Source organism: Micropterus dolomieu, linkage group LG08 (assembly GCF_021292245.1).
Source record: "Micropterus dolomieu isolate WLL.071019.BEF.003 ecotype Adirondacks linkage group LG08, ASM2129224v1, whole genome shotgun sequence".
Taxonomy (NCBI): domain Eukaryota; kingdom Metazoa; phylum Chordata; class Actinopteri; order Centrarchiformes; family Centrarchidae; genus Micropterus; species Micropterus dolomieu.
Window position 1 is genome coordinate 21165109 of NC_060157.1, and position 17715 is coordinate 21182823.

At 40.9% G+C, this 17715-nt stretch overlaps 1 protein-coding gene across 1 annotated transcript in view; it reads right to left on the minus strand.

The window, feature by feature from the left end:
* Nucleotides 1-7: 7 nt before the first annotated feature.
* The window catches only part of phactr3a (phosphatase and actin regulator 3a), a 34144-nt gene continuing 16436 nt past the window's right edge, over nt 8-17715 (minus strand). Inside the window, exons 2-12 of the mRNA XM_046056735.1 lie at nt 15769-15933; nt 12753-12920; nt 11898-12113; nt 9287-9515; nt 8747-8997; nt 6590-6743; nt 2252-2307; nt 1758-1819; nt 1443-1583; nt 1010-1086; nt 8-600 (exon numbers count right to left, since the gene is read on the minus strand). Of these exons, the coding sequence (XP_045912691.1) occupies nt 585-600; nt 1010-1086; nt 1443-1583; nt 1758-1819; nt 2252-2307; nt 6590-6743; nt 8747-8997; nt 9287-9515; nt 11898-12113; nt 12753-12920; nt 15769-15933 (1535 nt within the window). The 3' untranslated portion in view covers nt 8-584. The remainder of the gene's footprint in view (nt 601-1009; nt 1087-1442; nt 1584-1757; nt 1820-2251; nt 2308-6589; nt 6744-8746; nt 8998-9286; nt 9516-11897; nt 12114-12752; nt 12921-15768; nt 15934-17715) is intronic.

Sequence of the window (17715 nt, forward strand, 5' to 3'; positions counted from 1 at the left end):
GCCATTCTTAAAAAAGACCTTGTATTTTGAAGACAAGTAGTGCTTACAAAGGTATTTCTCTTTTCAGTGAAGACATCCACTGCCTCATTCAGATTGACATACTGTATGTACAGTTAATATCAAATTCATCCCTAATCCCACCTCCCCCAGACTGCACAGTCCAAGTGACACATTATTCATCAGTTAAGAAAAGGTGAAGCTGGTCACATGCACAACTTCTTCCCACTACACAGATTCACACCGCCTTGTCAAAGGAGTCCATGAAATAGTACAAAAAAACAACAACACTGACTGACAAGATGGTTTTCCCCTCCGCTCTCATCCTGAGAGTCAGAGGCTCCACCAAAGTCCTCTTCCACCAGCCAGCTTCCATGTGGCGTCATTCAGTAGTCTCCAGGACACTGTCACCTTCTCTCCCATACCCAGTGCCCTCATACTGATGATATGATAGTCAAGGGTGCTGGAAGAATGTTAAAGACACGCTGAAGACGAAAAAAGGCTCCAGGTTCTTTGAACCGTCATCGCTGAGCAGCTTCAGAAAATTTCCAAACTCAGCATTTCTTCACAGAAGAAACTCCCTGCTTTCACGGCCGGTGGAACCTGGAGAGACAAACGCAGAGAAACCGTGTGAGAAGGACAACAGTCAGCGAGAGCACAGGGTGCCTTTGTCATCATACCCAGCTATTAATCACTTCTGTGGGGCTATTTTTAGCACGGCCATTAAATGTGACGAGGGGCGGGACACGCACTCGCATCCAGTCCTCCCTCTGGGTTACCGTTACAACTCACAACAAAAGACCCCTGCTTTCCAAACAAGCTTAACCAAGGACACTGTGGTATTATATCACTTCTCGAGCTCTCCAGAGCACAGCCCCCACCCCATCTATCTTTAGCTCATTGGTGCTCTCTGGATGAGCAAGGAGAGCTAAATTTAGACCGCTGCTGCCCGGAATAGAGCAAACGTGCCTTTCCAAACACAGACACGCTTCAGAATAGAAAGAACACTGACCTCGTTAGGTGTTTGCTTGAGGCGTGCACTTCCATCTCGGTACTTTTAAATTCGTTCAGCTCTTTTCGGATTGCGGCCTGTGGGGAAGAGGAAAAACAGCATTAGTGCATCCCTAAGTACATCCAGAGCCACTGGGGTACTGCATCCTTTGAACAGCCATAATATAACCAGACTAAAAATAAAAAAACTAAAAGAGAACAGGGGATTTGGTGAGATAAGCTGCTAACAGTGGCATCCAATGCAAACAGTCCTGAAAAGCTAAGAATCATTTGGCCTTCTTTTGATGATAAGTCCAAGTGATTAGTGGCAGGTATAAATGTTGACCTGTACTGTGTGGCTGTTATTTCAAAAACTCAAAGTTTCTTCACTATCAAAAATGATACAGTATATACATATAGTATAATATTACAAATATTATCACAGTAATACACACCTTGTCTGCTGCTGAGAGTCGAGTCCAGGGCTTGTCTGCTCTCCTGTCATAGTCCTGAGCTTTGGCCACCTCCACATAGTCACTGAAGCGGATCAGAATTTTTCTGTCTCGTAGTTCATCTACTGTGGGCCGCTGGTTGAGCTGGGAAACACGAGAAAATGGGACAAACATTTATAGCTGGCTGCTACTCACTTTGAATTAACCAGAGTCTCCAGTGTGCCTCACAGTGACCATTTGACTGATATTGTTTTGGTGTGATGGTTGATCAAAAAAAAATAAAAAATGCTTCTGAATAAAAGGAAAGTAGATGTGTACCTTTCTGTTTAGCCGCTGTTTGATCTCCCTCCTCTCCTCTTGCTCTGTCTGGTCGTTTCTCTCTGGGGAAAAAAGAAAACATTAGAAATTCGTATCATATCAGCAAGTAAACAATTATACAAATATATTAAAGACACTACAGGATATTGTTTTACTCAAATAAATAGATTCATCACCCATCATGTAATTAAATTGATGTGAAATCTGTAAAACTATGTAAGCCATAACCAGGTTATCATGCCCAGAATCTCTACACATTCAGTTCCTTCCACCTTTAACAGGGTTTACGGTGGAGAGAAGGGATGGGACTCATGCGTGCCTTTGCTCCTGAATAATGTACTACACTGGGCAATCTGTGCTATTATTAATGCGCAGTTTTGCCATGTTTTGTGTGTTTTTTTGATCAGGGCTTTTAGATATATTTTCGTAAATATAAGTATTAGTAGATGAAGAGAGGGTAATTTGGAAACAGAAATGGGAGTGTTTGAACTTACGTTTCAGGATGTTCCGACTCTCCAGCTCCTCCACATTCGGTCTCTGGCTCAGCCTCCTGCGGAGAAACACCAAAACCACGTTTTGAACCATTCTGACTTCAGCTGCCCCCCCGTCCTATCTTTAAACCGGCTGTAGTTTCTTCACTGTGCGCGTTCTCGAGAGGAATCCCCTATGTCTCCATCTCGCATCCAATCCACGGCTGTGATGCTTCGGCAGAGGCGCTCCCCACATCTGGAACAGTCAAAGAAGCGCAATTCTCCCGTTTGAGAATTCTCCACCGGATTATTGTTCAAGTTCAAGATGCTGCATCTCAGGTGCAGCAGCCGTATTGCGTTTACTCCGGACCGCAGCAGCAGCTCAGGCACTCCTCTCGACTATCAGCCACGGACTACAGGCGCTTTTGAAGTGAGTCGTGATGGGCTGCTGGGGCGCGACTTCCCTAGTTTCCCTGGTTACTGCATGCATAATTTGTAGGAGGCGGAGCTTCACAGGCTCTTACTCACGGCATCCCCAACCTCCTAATGTACACTGGGCTACTGGCACAGTCACTACACACAGGTTGCACCAGTTCATTTTATTTTTAGTCACGTTAGACGGTTTTGTTTTAAAGGAAGAAAAATAATCTATTTCGAACAGGGAAGAAAATACAAGATACAAAATACTGCAGCATATTTTACCATCTAATACAATCCCAATCTCTTCTTTGTTATAATAAACTAGTTTAAACATTCATGTCACACTTTGTAGCCTACATTCATTTGCTCTCACGTGCCCACATCATCAAAGCGTCCAAAAGGTGTCCAAAATCAAATGTTTTCCCGGAGTCCCCTGTGCATGTATGAACTATTCCTATGTGGTGTAAATAATAAATGTGAGCTGCACAGCAGGGCTCAGCTCCAGACAGCATGTGGCGCGCCCCACAGCACACCTACAGAGGTGGAAAAGGACAGAGAGGGCAAAATGTCGCAACGCAGCGGGACTCTCTTCATCCCCTCGCCCAAGATAACATCGGACACTTTATAGTTCTGTCCGGTAAAAGATCAAAGTTAGGTCACACGTGCTGAGACGCCCACAAAGCAGGTGGCCCAATGTGTGACATGTGTGCCACTGGGTAGATGGGCACGATATATCTAATAAAATCATTTTACGCTTCTTAACTGTTAATACAAGGCCTATTAAGCGGGACTTGAACCAACCTAAAAACAAATTTGTGTAACAACAGATGCCAGGTTTAAACAGAAAAGGCATCAGTAGGCTACTGCTCAAATGCATTATGTAATAGTCATTTGTTTTTTATCAGTGAATCCACATTGGAAGGAAAGAGAGTACAGGCAGTCAGTCTCTGCTAATTAACACATATGTGACTAGACATCCAGGAATAGCATGAAAATACATTTGATAGTTGAACTCCCCGAGCAAACTCTCTTCTGAGAAATTAGATGAAAAATGGAACACAAACACCAAGAACTTGTCTCGAACACTTTGATCGTTTTGCACATAATCAATATAGAGGAATTACTTCCTATTAGCTTTTTTTTATCCTCCTCTGTGAGGTTCCCCTTTTTAATTTAAAGTTGTTTTTTGATCAAATCAGACATGTTTTTTGCGAGAGACATAGTGTTCCCAGAGCTCTTACTGTATTACATTTTAAACACATAAAACAGAAAATCACTTCCAAAGCCCCAGCGAATACGACCATCCACTATTATTGACCTGGTCACCGAGTTGCTTAGCAACAACACTTGGTATCATTGAGTCCTCCTGCAGAAAATGCTGCTTCTCCCTAGCAACTCACTAATGGGGATTTCACTACTGCACAGAGAGAATCTGTGGCTATTTTTAGAAACAAACCACTTGTATTTTTTACTCTCTGTCGGTGAGCTGAATAAATCAGAGATCACTGTCAACATGTAACACTTTCAGTTACAAAGTCAGATTTTCTTCCTGGAGCTAAATGAATCACAAAAAATCAAATGACTGCTGCTCTCAGGTGACAAATCCTGGCTTATTTGGGATAACTGAGGATATCACTACATGAGACAACACCTTGACTCATTCCCACTGGCTTCTGCACCCACCGCTTTCTACATCCGGGTTTGATAGCTGAAATAAGATATTGAAAGGTATCCCCAGAATACCGTGATGACGCATGAACGCCCATTGGCACAAGGATTTCCATTTGCCACTAAGGATTTTCTGTAATAAAAAGAGTTGGAACAGAAAACGTTGCCAGCCAAGGGAGGAACAAAAAGTCCTAACAAAGGAATGAAAACCAACGAGTGGGTGGCAGAGACTTTCACTCCTTTCTTTTACTTCAGCTGCCAACTGCGCAAGTTGACAAAATTGGCCATTCAAAGCTTTCTTCCTTTTTCCAAGTACAGTAGCAGGCCCCCGCCTACCCCCCCCCCCCCCCCCCCCCCCCCCCCCCCCTGATATTTCTGCTGATATAACTCCCGACAACACATTTCAGGGAGGAAGGGAGTGCATTATTGAACAGTGTCAGGGGCTAAAATTAGAAACAGCAGAGTGGGGCTGCAGCACAAGTGCCCTGCAGGGAGTCTCTAAAGATAGAAAGGTCATCTGTTACTGACACAATGGACAGGCAAGGTGTCATTATCTGCCATAACTCCTGATGGCATTTTCTGCTGGATCGGCAGCAAATGTAATGTAGGTTTTCATCGTGAGCTGCAGATAGGATGGAAAAGAAGAGCAGATTGAATCAATGGTGGGAGTCACCCCCAGAAGTCCAGAGGAGTGTGTGATGGATTGTTTTATAATTCAGTATGAATTCCCAGGGGAAATGAGCTTTTCACCATTCTGAGCTATATTTAGCCAGGAGTTCCTTCCAAAATGGTGCAGTGTGCCTTCAATTTATGTAAATACTGTGTAGGATGAAAACACATTTTCTTGCATATTTTTGACACAGTAGGTGAAGTTGTAATAACTAAGTTATTTAGAGTCAGTTTATGGCAGTGATAATAACTCCAGACAAACCAAAGTAGCAAACTTGCCTCTGCCTTTTCGTGAAGCCTTTTACACGTGAATACATTTTGTACACAGCCTCTAAAATCCTGGAGCAAAAAAACAGAGTCAACCCACTGCTTTGTAGAACTAGGTCTTTATATAACAAGCAGATTCTCTCACTGCTGTGCCACAAGTTGAACCTCTCTGTCTTCAGGACACAGCTCTCTCTTATGCAAGCTACAGTCCCGTTGTTTGCTTGTAAACGTGTGAACACCTGTACACCTTTTCTAAAATAACAATAAAAAACGTGTTCTTCCATTTAATCTAAGAATAGACCAGGGAGGCAGTAGTCTTAGTTCGTCTCACAGACAGACAATAGATCTTGTTCTCCAGAAAGTGTGGGTGGCACTCTGTGCTTGGCTGTGTTATTGCACTGCGGGTTATGTAACACTGTGGTGTGCCTCTGTTTGATATGCTGGTGTTAAAGAACCTGGGTCTTTAACACCAGCGTTATTCATACACGAGACTGCTGCTGTCGGCCTTTGGACATTACACTTCTCAGCTGCATTAGAAAAGTAAGTTCTCTTAATGTCCCGGCAGGGGAGCATGGACATGGACATCAGCGGTGCATCTTGCAGTGACTTCCTTGAAGCATCTGTCTGTGCTTGTTGAACTTCAGAAAGTGTGAGAACAATCCTTTGAGTGAAAAGCATCCAGGCATTTACTCAACATGTGTGTACTTTTTGTGCCCAAGGATTTCTGGGAATTTATTCCATTTAGTGGGCCTCACTGGTTTGAATACCATTTCCCCTCATTGGGAAAGCTCTCAGTTTTAGTTAAAATGGTTAAGTGCTGTGCCGGAATTTAATAGAGAAGCTTCCCAGTACGAGAATTGGCCTTGAGTTTGAATCATTACACCCAAACAGTCTCCTCTGAGCAGTAGCAGATTACACAACAAAATCAAGTCTGTGCGAAACAATCAGATAATCCTTTTAGATCAGTTTTTTTTTTATCTCACTTCCTCCTACTGTTGGGGATTAAGTAACTGAAGCAATTAAGCATATAGGCTTACCCCGCAAAAATCCATTGCATTGCCCAGATCTATCATGGGTTTGCATATTTGCAGAGATTAATACGGAAATCATTAACTAACTGCAGAGTAATATCAAGGATTTGTAGTTACAAAGACATTTAAGTAAGACAAAGAGAAACTCAATTTCTGATATCATTAAAACATTTCATGTCTATTGTGACAAAATATAGTATAGAAACTGGTGTTCAGCCATGATCAGTTTTATTGCAATTATTTTAACAAATAAATCAGTATTGCGACAGAGACAGCATGTTAATGTAGAGAAGATTTAATTGCTTACTTGGCAAGTTTCATCTCAATCTGCTGGCGGATTTCCTGCCGCTCCTGGTCGCTCCTTGCTGGGAAGATATTCCTGTCCTCCAACTCCTGCTTGCTGGGCCTGTTTCGTAGTTTGACAGCCAACAACTCCTTCCTTAGCCTGCGAGGAAGTGTGCCTGCAACCACGCATAAATGGGTTAATACACAGGAAACTAAAACTTATTTTCATGTAAGAATCACAGTGTTTTCACATTCTTTCTTTTCATGTCCTGACTATATGCAAAATGAATAAAGCATTCAAATCTCTCATCCCAAAAAATCTAATGGCCACTTAATTCATTTAAACATCCACGCCAAGTGATTATTATTTTCAATGCAGTCTTTATTTGGACAGAGACGCTTTTCTAGTATAAGTATAGAAAATGGCTGTTATCCCCCACAAACTTTGCATTTGTAACTAGGACAGTGATATTTTGTAATTTTCCAACGAAGGTTAAAATCAAGGGCAACTGGACTTGGTTGAAGACTTGATTGATTGATCTTCAACCAAGTCCAGTTGCCCTTGATTTTAACCTTCGTTGGATAACTATGACCTGGATGACTGAGAATCTTCATTGACATTTTGTAATTTTCCTATTGCCAATGACAAAATAAGCAAATTTATTTTTTTTTACATAAAGTCAGAAAAAAACAACATAAATCCAAGTTAACATGAGGCTTGGAACAACTTTGTCGCAGTGGTTCGAGGCTTCCTGAGCAATCACAAGTGGCAAAAACTATGTGGACGCTGGTTGAGACTGGTGAAAAACTATGGCACAATGGGCAGTAGGATGTCCCTCAAAGTCCATGTCCTTGATGCATGACAAATTTGCCCGTTTTGTCATTGGAAATAGGTAAATTTCAAAATATCATTGTCTTGGTCACAAAAGTCACAAAAATTTGTGGGGCATAATAGCCATTTTCTTTACTTCTGAAGCATAATCAATAAGGAAATAACACGTACTACCCAGTAACAAAAAATTTATAATTTGTGATGCAGTGCTGTTAGGTTGAAGTGCCAACTCTCAACTTCAAGGGTATCTGAGAGTGTTCATATCCAGCGACTCAACAGCCCTTTTATTTGTATCTACCAAGACTGGATTACCAACTGCGCAAACTAGGCTACTGCCCCAAGGACCAGGGGTCTCATTTATAAAACTATACATAGAAAAGACTCCTAAAGGTTGCGTATGTACAAAACACTGGAAGTGTGTACACACAAAAATATTCTGATTTATAAAACCCAGTTTCCCTTTATAAATCAAAATCAACTTGAAATGTGACGTATGTGAGCGAGCTCCTTGTCCAACCCTTTAAAAGCCTATAGTTACCTATAAATGGTCAGTGAAACGCTTGTCATTTATATTAATATCTACTGACTGCATAGAGACAAGAACTGCAAACTCTGACAGAAAAGCTACAAAACATTAGTTGTAAGATCTATATTATTCTGTTAGATTGTATTACTGTATTAATTGATTATTTTGGATCTGTTGATACTAGTTGCCTATTTACATCCCCAGCAGCTACAGAGCAACATTAACATTCAGCTCGAGAAGTGATTTGGACCATCTGACAAATGTAAATCCAATGTTTACTCTCATTTCAGCTCCGGTTGGACCAACTCCAGAGGGAAATATGTTGCTCTAGCTGCTAAATGCTCCACTGGGTTCACCAGATAGTGACTATATTTGTCTGTGCTGAGCAGGTACTGTACAGCTGATTCATCAGAGCTTTTGTGATGAAAACCCCTGCCTGCTGCGGTTGGAAACAACACTGATGATTTTGTTAAATTAAATTCCATAAACTACTTGATATGACAGCAAAGGTGGGGCCAGGTAGTACCACTTGGTATCTGTGGCTCTTAGCAAACTAAAATGAACATGTAGGCAATGACAGTACCACCAATTTTTAGACATTCCTGTTAGACAGTGACAGGGCTTCCTACACTGTTGTTTCAATATATATGTGAACACATTCAAATGAAAGCAAATATCAACACTTTTACCTCATAATGATTGTTTCATTTTAAAACCAATATATACAGTACAGCAGAACAAATAACAAATATAGAACAAATAGAACAAATAAATGCTTACAGACTGCACTGTAAATCATACTTTTGAGCTCTCCAACCCACCAGAGATGACGGATTCATTCCAGCCGTCCAAGTCGTTGGGGAGGCCTGAGGTGTTGGAGAAGCACTGGTCCAGCCGCACATTCTCCTTATTCTCCTCTGCCTCCTTCTTGGGCCAGTCGGACCCTCCGCCTCCCACACAGCCGCCGCCCAAAGATGATGTGTGTTGGTTCTCAGAGCTGCAGGAGCGAGAGAGCCGTCTGTCAGAACACCACAGCCGCGGGGGTGAGCCCTGCTCATACCCTTCGTGGACGCTGAGGGGGACACAGTCAGGAGGGGAAATTAACTTTTTAATATATAAGATTTTAAGGATGTCATTCCAAAAAAAATATTTAATGCATTCAAGGGGACATTTTAACAAATTAAATTAAAGATTTGTGAGCAGTCATTACAGTCACTGAATACTTGTCATATATATTAAAATCATACCCTATCAAAAGGGATATACGACTGAAGAAAACACCACGTGTTTGTCACAGTCCCAGTGTATGTGAGTGAAGAAGCATATATAAATCAAAGTATGGGGTCAACCTGAGGACTCACATCTCCTGTCTGTTCTTGGATGCGAAGGCTCTCTGCAGTTCCTCCATTATGCAGCTAGGGGGCATGGGAGGGTGCATCATATTGCCTAAATGTGGGGACCCTGAGGAGTTGGCCATGGGCCCTCGCAGCGGCAGGGTCATTGAAGCCAAGCTTTCTGTGGCCCTGGGTGGAGGCTCCTTGGGGAGGTAGGAGTTGGGCAGGTGAGCGGGGAGTGACACAGGGCCTGAATCTGAAAGGGAGGGATGAGCAGAAAAACACCAGAGGTTAATTCACAGAATCAAATTCTGGTTTGTTTTTGTGGTCATTTTCTTGTCGTCAGATTCATTTGCAGGGTCATGGGGGCTGGAGCTTATCTTAGGACACTGAGTTGAAGTTTGAGAAACACATTTACATTTCTACTGATGGGAATTCAGACTCTCAAGTACACTTGACTTGCACATCCGTTTAATAGGACATGGAATATGAACGAACATCTGGAGGAAAATAACGAACACGGTGAATCGGGTTTTCTTGCAAAGAAATGAGAGACTTTGCCAATCTGCCACTGAGATGAAATTATTGAAGATTTTGCATTAAAAAACGTGCTGACCTTATAAAACACAGTTTCCAACCTTTTTGACTAGTTATCTCTTAAAATCTCTTAAAACAGTGTTTATCGTCATGTTTCAGGAGCTGCTGGCAGTTCCACCAAAGAGACATTTCTCCTCCAAACTTCTGAGATGATATCATTTAAATAACTGTTTCAGACCCAAATAGTTAAATTATCCAATATTACAGATTAGATAAAACTCTAAATCGATACAAATGTGTGTTCTTTCCTCTCTTACAACCCCTCCGATTTCTGGTACTGACCCCGAGGTAGGGAGCAGCTCGACTAAACTACCGAAGTGTATAGTTCAAAGTAGCAGTAACAGTAAAATGTTGCTTACACAGTGAATTATCAATATTAACAATCTAATACACATTTCTCCAGTCATCCTTAACATCTGCAAAACAGTAAGAAGATTTCTCGACACAGATCGGACAAACATCACACAGTGGATTACCTGCAAAAGCCTGTAACTTGCTCAAAATCCTTAGTCTGTCTCTCATGTTCTCTTCTTAGAACACTTTCTCTTATAACACCTCTAACCTCTAACGTGCACTTCCTGTGCTCGTCTTCTTCTGTCCCCTTCTTCTCTTGTATTGATAGCACTATTTTGTTAACTCTTACTTCTTTCTCTCTGTATTTACCCTATTGATGCCATAAGTGCTATTAGCTCTTACTAGTATTTATTGCTGCTCTTACTAGTGTGTATTGTCAGATGTAGATCTCTTGTTGTATTGATGCTTGTATGCTGTCTCTCAAATGTAAGTCGCTTTGGATAAAAGCATCTGCCAAATGAGTAAATGCAATGTAATGTCATGTAAGTGAACATGTTGGTGCCATCAAAATGACATGTCTTCGTGTTATTGTTTACAAACAAGATGGTCTAAATGTTGCCATGTTGTCAATATAACAGTGTACTCTGTAAGTATTTTCTGATGCAAATTCAAATGACAATGACACAAACATGCACTAGGAAGCACTTTTTCTGTATGGGATATATCAATTTCAGCAGCACAAAGCTATACATTGCAAGAGATTGGACAGGATTCGCTTTTACTGTTTGTACTGTAACTTGTTGACAGGGCACGTCACTGTAACACAGAAAAGAAAGACGAGAGAGTTTTATAACACAACTGTTGGGCCACAGATTCTCATCCACATCACAACGGATATCTTCATCAATTCAGGACACATTTACAAAAAAGTCTAATAGACATGTATAACAAAATGCTAAAAGAAAATGACGTGTTCAACCATTTTGCATGTAGTGACTTATTCAAGGAGTAAGACTGTTCAACAGAGCACCAGTATAATGAATTGTGATCAACATGACATAAGTAATTGATAATGTAGGCATCAGAAGACAATTGTACATAATAATTTGCTAAGCAGCAGCAAAGCATTTGCAATTTGTTCAAAAGAATGAGTGACTAGATGATGTGGAGGTTTAACAAGTAGTTACAAGAATTTCAGTTCTGATCTGAGAAATGTACCAAATTGAGTGAGAAAAACTGTAATATATAAAAATATATCATTCCCATGAGTACTTTTAGGTTTGATACTATACCACCATATATTTTGGTCAGAAAATATCCTGTACTTTTACTTAAGTAAAGAAGTAGATTCTGAATGTAGGACTTTTATTTGTCATGGAATATTGTTACATTGTGGTATTGGTACTTTTACTTAAGTAAAGTATTTAAGTGCGTCTTACTGAGTTTTGATGATGAGAGTGCTGTCTAGCATGTTGCTATAAAATATCCCATAGCTGGTAAATGAAGCTCACATCTGGGGTAGGCCACAGCATATGATTTACATCTTTTTCATACTCAATCAAACCCTTCAGGGACCCCTGTCTGGAAACATTGTCCTTTGTTATCTTTCTCCACTAATTTATCCAGTTTTTCTTAAATTTTGTGTAGATCTGTAGTTTAAAAAACAGGTTTTATACGGACACTTTGCAAATGCTTATTTACTTTATACAAGATACAAATGTCCTTTCCTGAACCTCTCAGCACTCACCATCTCCAGTACTCAGCTGGGGCAAAAGTTTCGGAGGTACTTGTGGTGGGGAAGTTCCTGGAGGAGTCTCCTCCTGTGGCCTGTCCTCCATCTGCTCTCCCACGTCCTGCAGCCCCTCAGGTAAATCCCCAGCAGGGTGCACCTCCTCGCCTCCCTCCTCCTCCAGCAGTGGTACATTCTCCTCTTCCCCTTCACAGTCTTGGAGAGAGGCAGCTACTGGAGGAAATTAATAAAAATAAAGCATTTTCTAAAAATGAAAATAAAATTAGTTTTGCTCCACAAGAAAGTGTCTCTATTATAAGGACGGCAGCTGATGATACAGCTTGTAAAGGACTGTATTTGAAGATCAGATCAGAGGTTGTTATGCAAAACACCTGTTAGTCGGGCCACAGATTCTCATCCACATCACATTAAACTAAAATACAAATGAACTGACTAAAATGAACATATTCTAAAATGAATCAAATAGTAATGCATGCTGAAATATTGTGTATTGTACTGCTTTTGTACATACACATGTAAATTGTGGACCTCTTATGGCGGATGAGAGTAGAGGGCAAGAATGTCATTCAATTGTCTTTGCTGCCCTCTAATGGTACACGTGTAGAGGATTGATTCAGACATCAAGGACTTGGATTGTGGATTGCATTAAAATGTACACATTTAAATCATTTACATATAGCAAAAAGTAAATTATATCCTAACATCAAATGTCAGCTTTTGCTGTAAGAAAATAGTCTCATTTTATACTCAGAGTAAAAGATACCCAGTCACTTTACAAATCCACGTTTTCCCTTATGTGTTGCTTTTACAGCTCTTTAATGCATTCATGAGTACAGCAAAAGATTGTCCTACCTGGAGGGGGATCCTCCTCCTCAGGACCAAGGTATTCCACACTGCTAACTGTGAGGTTTGCGTTCAAAGGTCCCCCGAACCCTCCAAGCAGGACTGCACCGTCTGAGCAGCAGCCCTGGGTGGGGGAGCCAGGGTCGTGGCATAGAAGACTGCTGGATAATGCTACATCTGTGAGAGGATAAGAGGGGAGAAGTATGTGTCGCTGTCATGATTTCTGCATTGTGGGTAAAAAAAATCAAATAAAAATAAAAATTTCTAGCAGTGATGCTTTATCGTGTGTTGCTTAATCACTTACATTTCTATTTTTCTCTTTTCAGAAAGCTAGTAGAAAGCTATTTTGAGACCATCTCACTTCCTGTCATTAGTAGAGAACGGCTTTTTTAAAATAGGTTTTATTGGTCTGAGGATTTATTTTCACCTTGTGCACTATGAGATAGAACTGAAAATACACTTTTCTATGAATGGATATAATCCATAAAAATAAAATTTTTGGCAACTATTTTAAATAAATGTGTGTGTAATGGGAAAATTAGCCCATTGCCTGATCAAGAGTTAAAGCAGTTAATGGAGGGATGGGCTGAGAAACACTGCAACAGACCTCTGATGTGACATTTCCCCAAATGACATTCAGTCTTTATGTCACCTTGATTCAAAGGCACTCTCCATTACAGCAAGAGCATTGCATTTCACCTTGTGTTCAGCAAATATAATGCTAGACATACTGTAGATACCTGCTATACCTGCTCTTAACCCATGGCTCAAAAGTCGACTGAGTCAAAAATGACCCATGTTCATTCCCTATGTTTTTTTCATTTGATTACCATTATTAATTAAAATTTTCCTTTCTTACTTTATGAACAAACATAGGTTTTGTGTTTCTACATCAATTTCCCTATGGAATTCGATAGAATATTTGGAAATGGTGGCACTTAGGAATATATTTACTGTGGACAACTTGCCAAACATTTACAACTCAACATGACTGCTTTTGTATGTAAGCTGGATGTTGCCAACCTCAATGCTTACACCAACTTCACTGCACAAACCCCCTGATTACATGGGTGGTGTGACCAATGCACGGTGAATCAGGAAGGACCTAGGCAAAGAGTTTGTCATGCCACATATGAAGAGGGAACACCCCACCTCCAAAAGCATTTTATGGCAATGGGAGATTAAAACAAAATAAAATACAGCCACCAAACAGCCACAGGAGGACATCAGGCAGGGGGGGCCAAGTGAAGAGGAAGGAAGGTGCGAGATCTGCCCAGCTGCCAAAGACAGAAAAGGTGTTCCCAGGACACCAGGCCTATGTGCAAGGAGCACAAATATGTAGTCATTTGTGAGGCATGTAAGTACTGAGGTGGCAATTTGCTCTGTACCCATGTGATTTTTATTTTATGGGTGTTATGTGTGAAAAAGTAACATATTCAAATATTAAATGTATTATTTTTTTACTCCAAATTACTGCTAAAATACTTATTTTAACAACAGTATTATTATAGTATGTATTAATTATTTTTAATCACACTTGCACACATGGGGCATGTTTTGCTTGTGCATCAAAGATTTAAAAGCAGGCACACAATGTGACCGTGTAAACTCCATTTTTTCAACTTTCAAAGGAATTATATCATGAGGATCTGATCATATCATGTAATCATTTTACAAAATGCAGAGTTCCAAATTAATGATTGGAAGCAAACTGTAATTAAAGATCAACAAATAGTATAGCTGTAATGTTGTTCCACAGCTTTGTCTGATGTAGCTTAAGTTTCTGTTACCATTAACATTTGAGTCACAAGGCTAAGCCTCCGATCCTCTGAAAAAGAAATACAAGGCAATGTTTGGAAAACCCAGAAGGCCATTTAACAAAGCTTAACACTACTCTGAAGGTATTTTTAGAATCCTCAAAGACACGTCTAACCAGCTGGAAGAAAAAATATTCTGTTTGCAGCAAAATTCTAAAGTTTCCTAATCTATACAAAGATGTGAAAAATGACATAATGTCCTTGCTCAGTTTGTACAGTGTGAACCAAACTGAAAGCATTTTACTATCACTTATACTTGTCAATGTTAGTGTTATTTTCTAGTACTCCAAAATAACGTGTTAGTAGTTTTCCTGTGCTATATAAATAGAGCAAGGACATGCGTTAATATGTCTAATATCACAGACTATGGTCTAGACCTGCTCAAGTGCCCTGAGTTAACTTATGTAATGATTTGGGGCTATGTAAATAAAATTTAACTGAATTGAATTGAGTGTAATGTCTGACTTCCTGGATAGTAAATAGAGTTGCAACATGAGAAACGGGTTAAAATCTTTTGTATCATTAAACAGATTCTTTTTTCATCCCGATGGTTAGAAGAGTATACTGGAAATACCTTCAGAACAGCGGTAAGTGTTTTTATACGATCATATGTTTTTTCAAAGTTTGCAGGTTATTTTATTTTTAAAAATGGATGCTTAGCTCTTTGACTCGAATGTAATGGTAATATGAGAGGCACAAAGTGAGGTTATGTTTGATGTAAAACTGGATCACAGTTCACTGCATTGAATTGTAATTTGTTTAATTTGACATTTGTTTACATGTGGTTTTGTACAGATTTGCCATACTGTGGTACATTTTGATCATACTTATTGATATTGATGTGAACTATATTGCCCAACGCTTGTAGAAAATAAAATAACACCCATTTCACCAAAATTCAGAAAAGTGGTTTAGCGAGAAGCCAACAAGAATTGTTTGATTGTTTCTCAGTTGTTTTAAATGTGCACAATATTGTGCTGCACATCACAGTGGCTTCAATGAGGGCTGACTAAATTCAAACAATTGTAGAATGACTTGCCATCTTTTCACCCACATTACCGCTTCCAACCGTAATTCAATTAAGGGAATGAGGAGAAATATGTGCATTTGAATGTTTGTGTACCGGTTTGTGGATGCGAAACTACAAATCTACAGCCGCCCACTACCAACACTTCACGCTCCACCCGTCCACCCACTCTGCATTGTACCTGTGGAACTCTGTTTGAGCTTCTCATTTTTCTTTTTCCTCCACTTCCATGGCTTGAAGATGCGCCCCAGGGTGGCCAGCTTGCTGTTACGTCGTATGGGTGGAGTGTGGACTCCGGATACCAGGCAACCGGTCCTCAGCACCCTCTGCTGGTCCACCAACTCTACTACAGTGACAGTGACAGCCAGAGAAGGGTCGAGAGTTTTTACAGGACGATGAAATGGGTGGTGAAAGAGTGGTGGGTTGGTTTGGAGGGTATAGAGGAGAAGGATCGAAGCAGTGAAATAAGGGAAAGAGAGGGCAAAGAAAGTGTGTTGCAGTATTGAGATGGGGATACAAGGGATGAAGATAAAAATCACGAAACGTGCCAAAGTATGTGAGAGGAGACAGAGAAAGAGGGAGAGAGAAAAACCAGAGCACAATTAGTACGCTCACCTTACTGAATAAACCATGATGGACTCCTAGTGCTGTGAACAGATCGAATTAGAAAGACTAATTTGATCACGGCACACTCCCTCACGGCTGCTATTTCTCCTCCCTCCGAGCCATGCGTCATGTATCAAAATAAACAACTCTCACAATCCAAATTTGGAGGGAGCACACACAGACACAGACATCCTCATCAGACTACAAAAGATGCATTTCCCCGGAGACCAACAGGTGTGCCAGCCTCACTGCTTTCCCAGAATCAGCATTTGACTCGGCTGCCTCGTTTAACGGGACTGATTGAGTATGTTCTCTGTCCCAGCTCTCACAGGACATATGTCTCCCAAGTGATCGGTGTTTCCAGGAAGTGCAAATATCTCTGTAATATGCTGAATAATGCCACAAAACAGGCACAAAGCATGCCATTTGTTTTGTCTCACAAAGCCATGATGATTTGGATGTGTTCATGTTACTTATGTCTGAGAAACGTTAAACCAAATGTGCTCATTTTCATTGTATTTTCTGCATGCAGGCAAATACTTATATTTTAATTTTTTGGATCCCACCTGGCTCCCACAAAGTGCTTGTTGATCTTTCAGGGGTCCCCACAAAATAACAGAAATACTCTCTCTATGTCTGTAATGAATCTATGACCTGTAATAATACATACGCCGTCCCAATACTGTGCTGCCATCCGTGCACATCCCGCCCTTTTGTCTCTTTAAAGGAAACTTGTATTTTAAGGAATGATAGCTGGGACTCAAATGAGGCAAAGTGTGGGTCTGTGGATCTGCGCACTATGGTATTGGGTTGCCCGTATCTAGTCACAAAGAGAGCCAAGCGCAAGGAAACGCACAATAAATGCCATGTATTTTAAGCGCTACATGCGTCAATGTCACAAAAAAATGCAGTGATATATGCCTTCAGGAGGCTGGTATCTTTGTTCGAATATTCAGCTGAGAAGGAGGCAAGGATTTGTGATGGGGGAGGTTTTGAGGGGGTGGAGGACAGGGGGAGGGGGGTGGTGGGGGGGGGGGGGTTACAGTGTGGCTCAGGGTGTGATGTAGAGTACAGTGATGGAGGAGGGAGGATACAGCTGACTCCTTTTAATGCTTTTTTTTGCAGTCCCTTGCTTCTTCCCTGAAGCACATGGGCAGAGAGTAGAATGGATGGTGGTAGTGATTGGGGGAGGACATGAGAGCTGAGCAGAAGAGGAGAAACAAGGAGAGGAGAATCATGAAAGTAGAGGAGAGGAAAGAGAGGGAGAGGGAAAGGGAAAGGGAAAGTAATGGCATGGCGGAAAACAGAGAAAGAAGTAAAGGAGAATATATTTCTGGTAAATGGTAAATTTTCCAGTTTGGTGTATGACCCTAAAAGTTCCTGGAAACAGGTCAGTTAACCATGCACACCCGTCTCACCGCGTCATCATCACTACTGTCACACATGCAGCGTGGCAGACGTGGCGCCGCACGCAGAATCCAGGTCAAGCTTGAAGGAAACGCACCCAGTCGCGCTGAGAAAA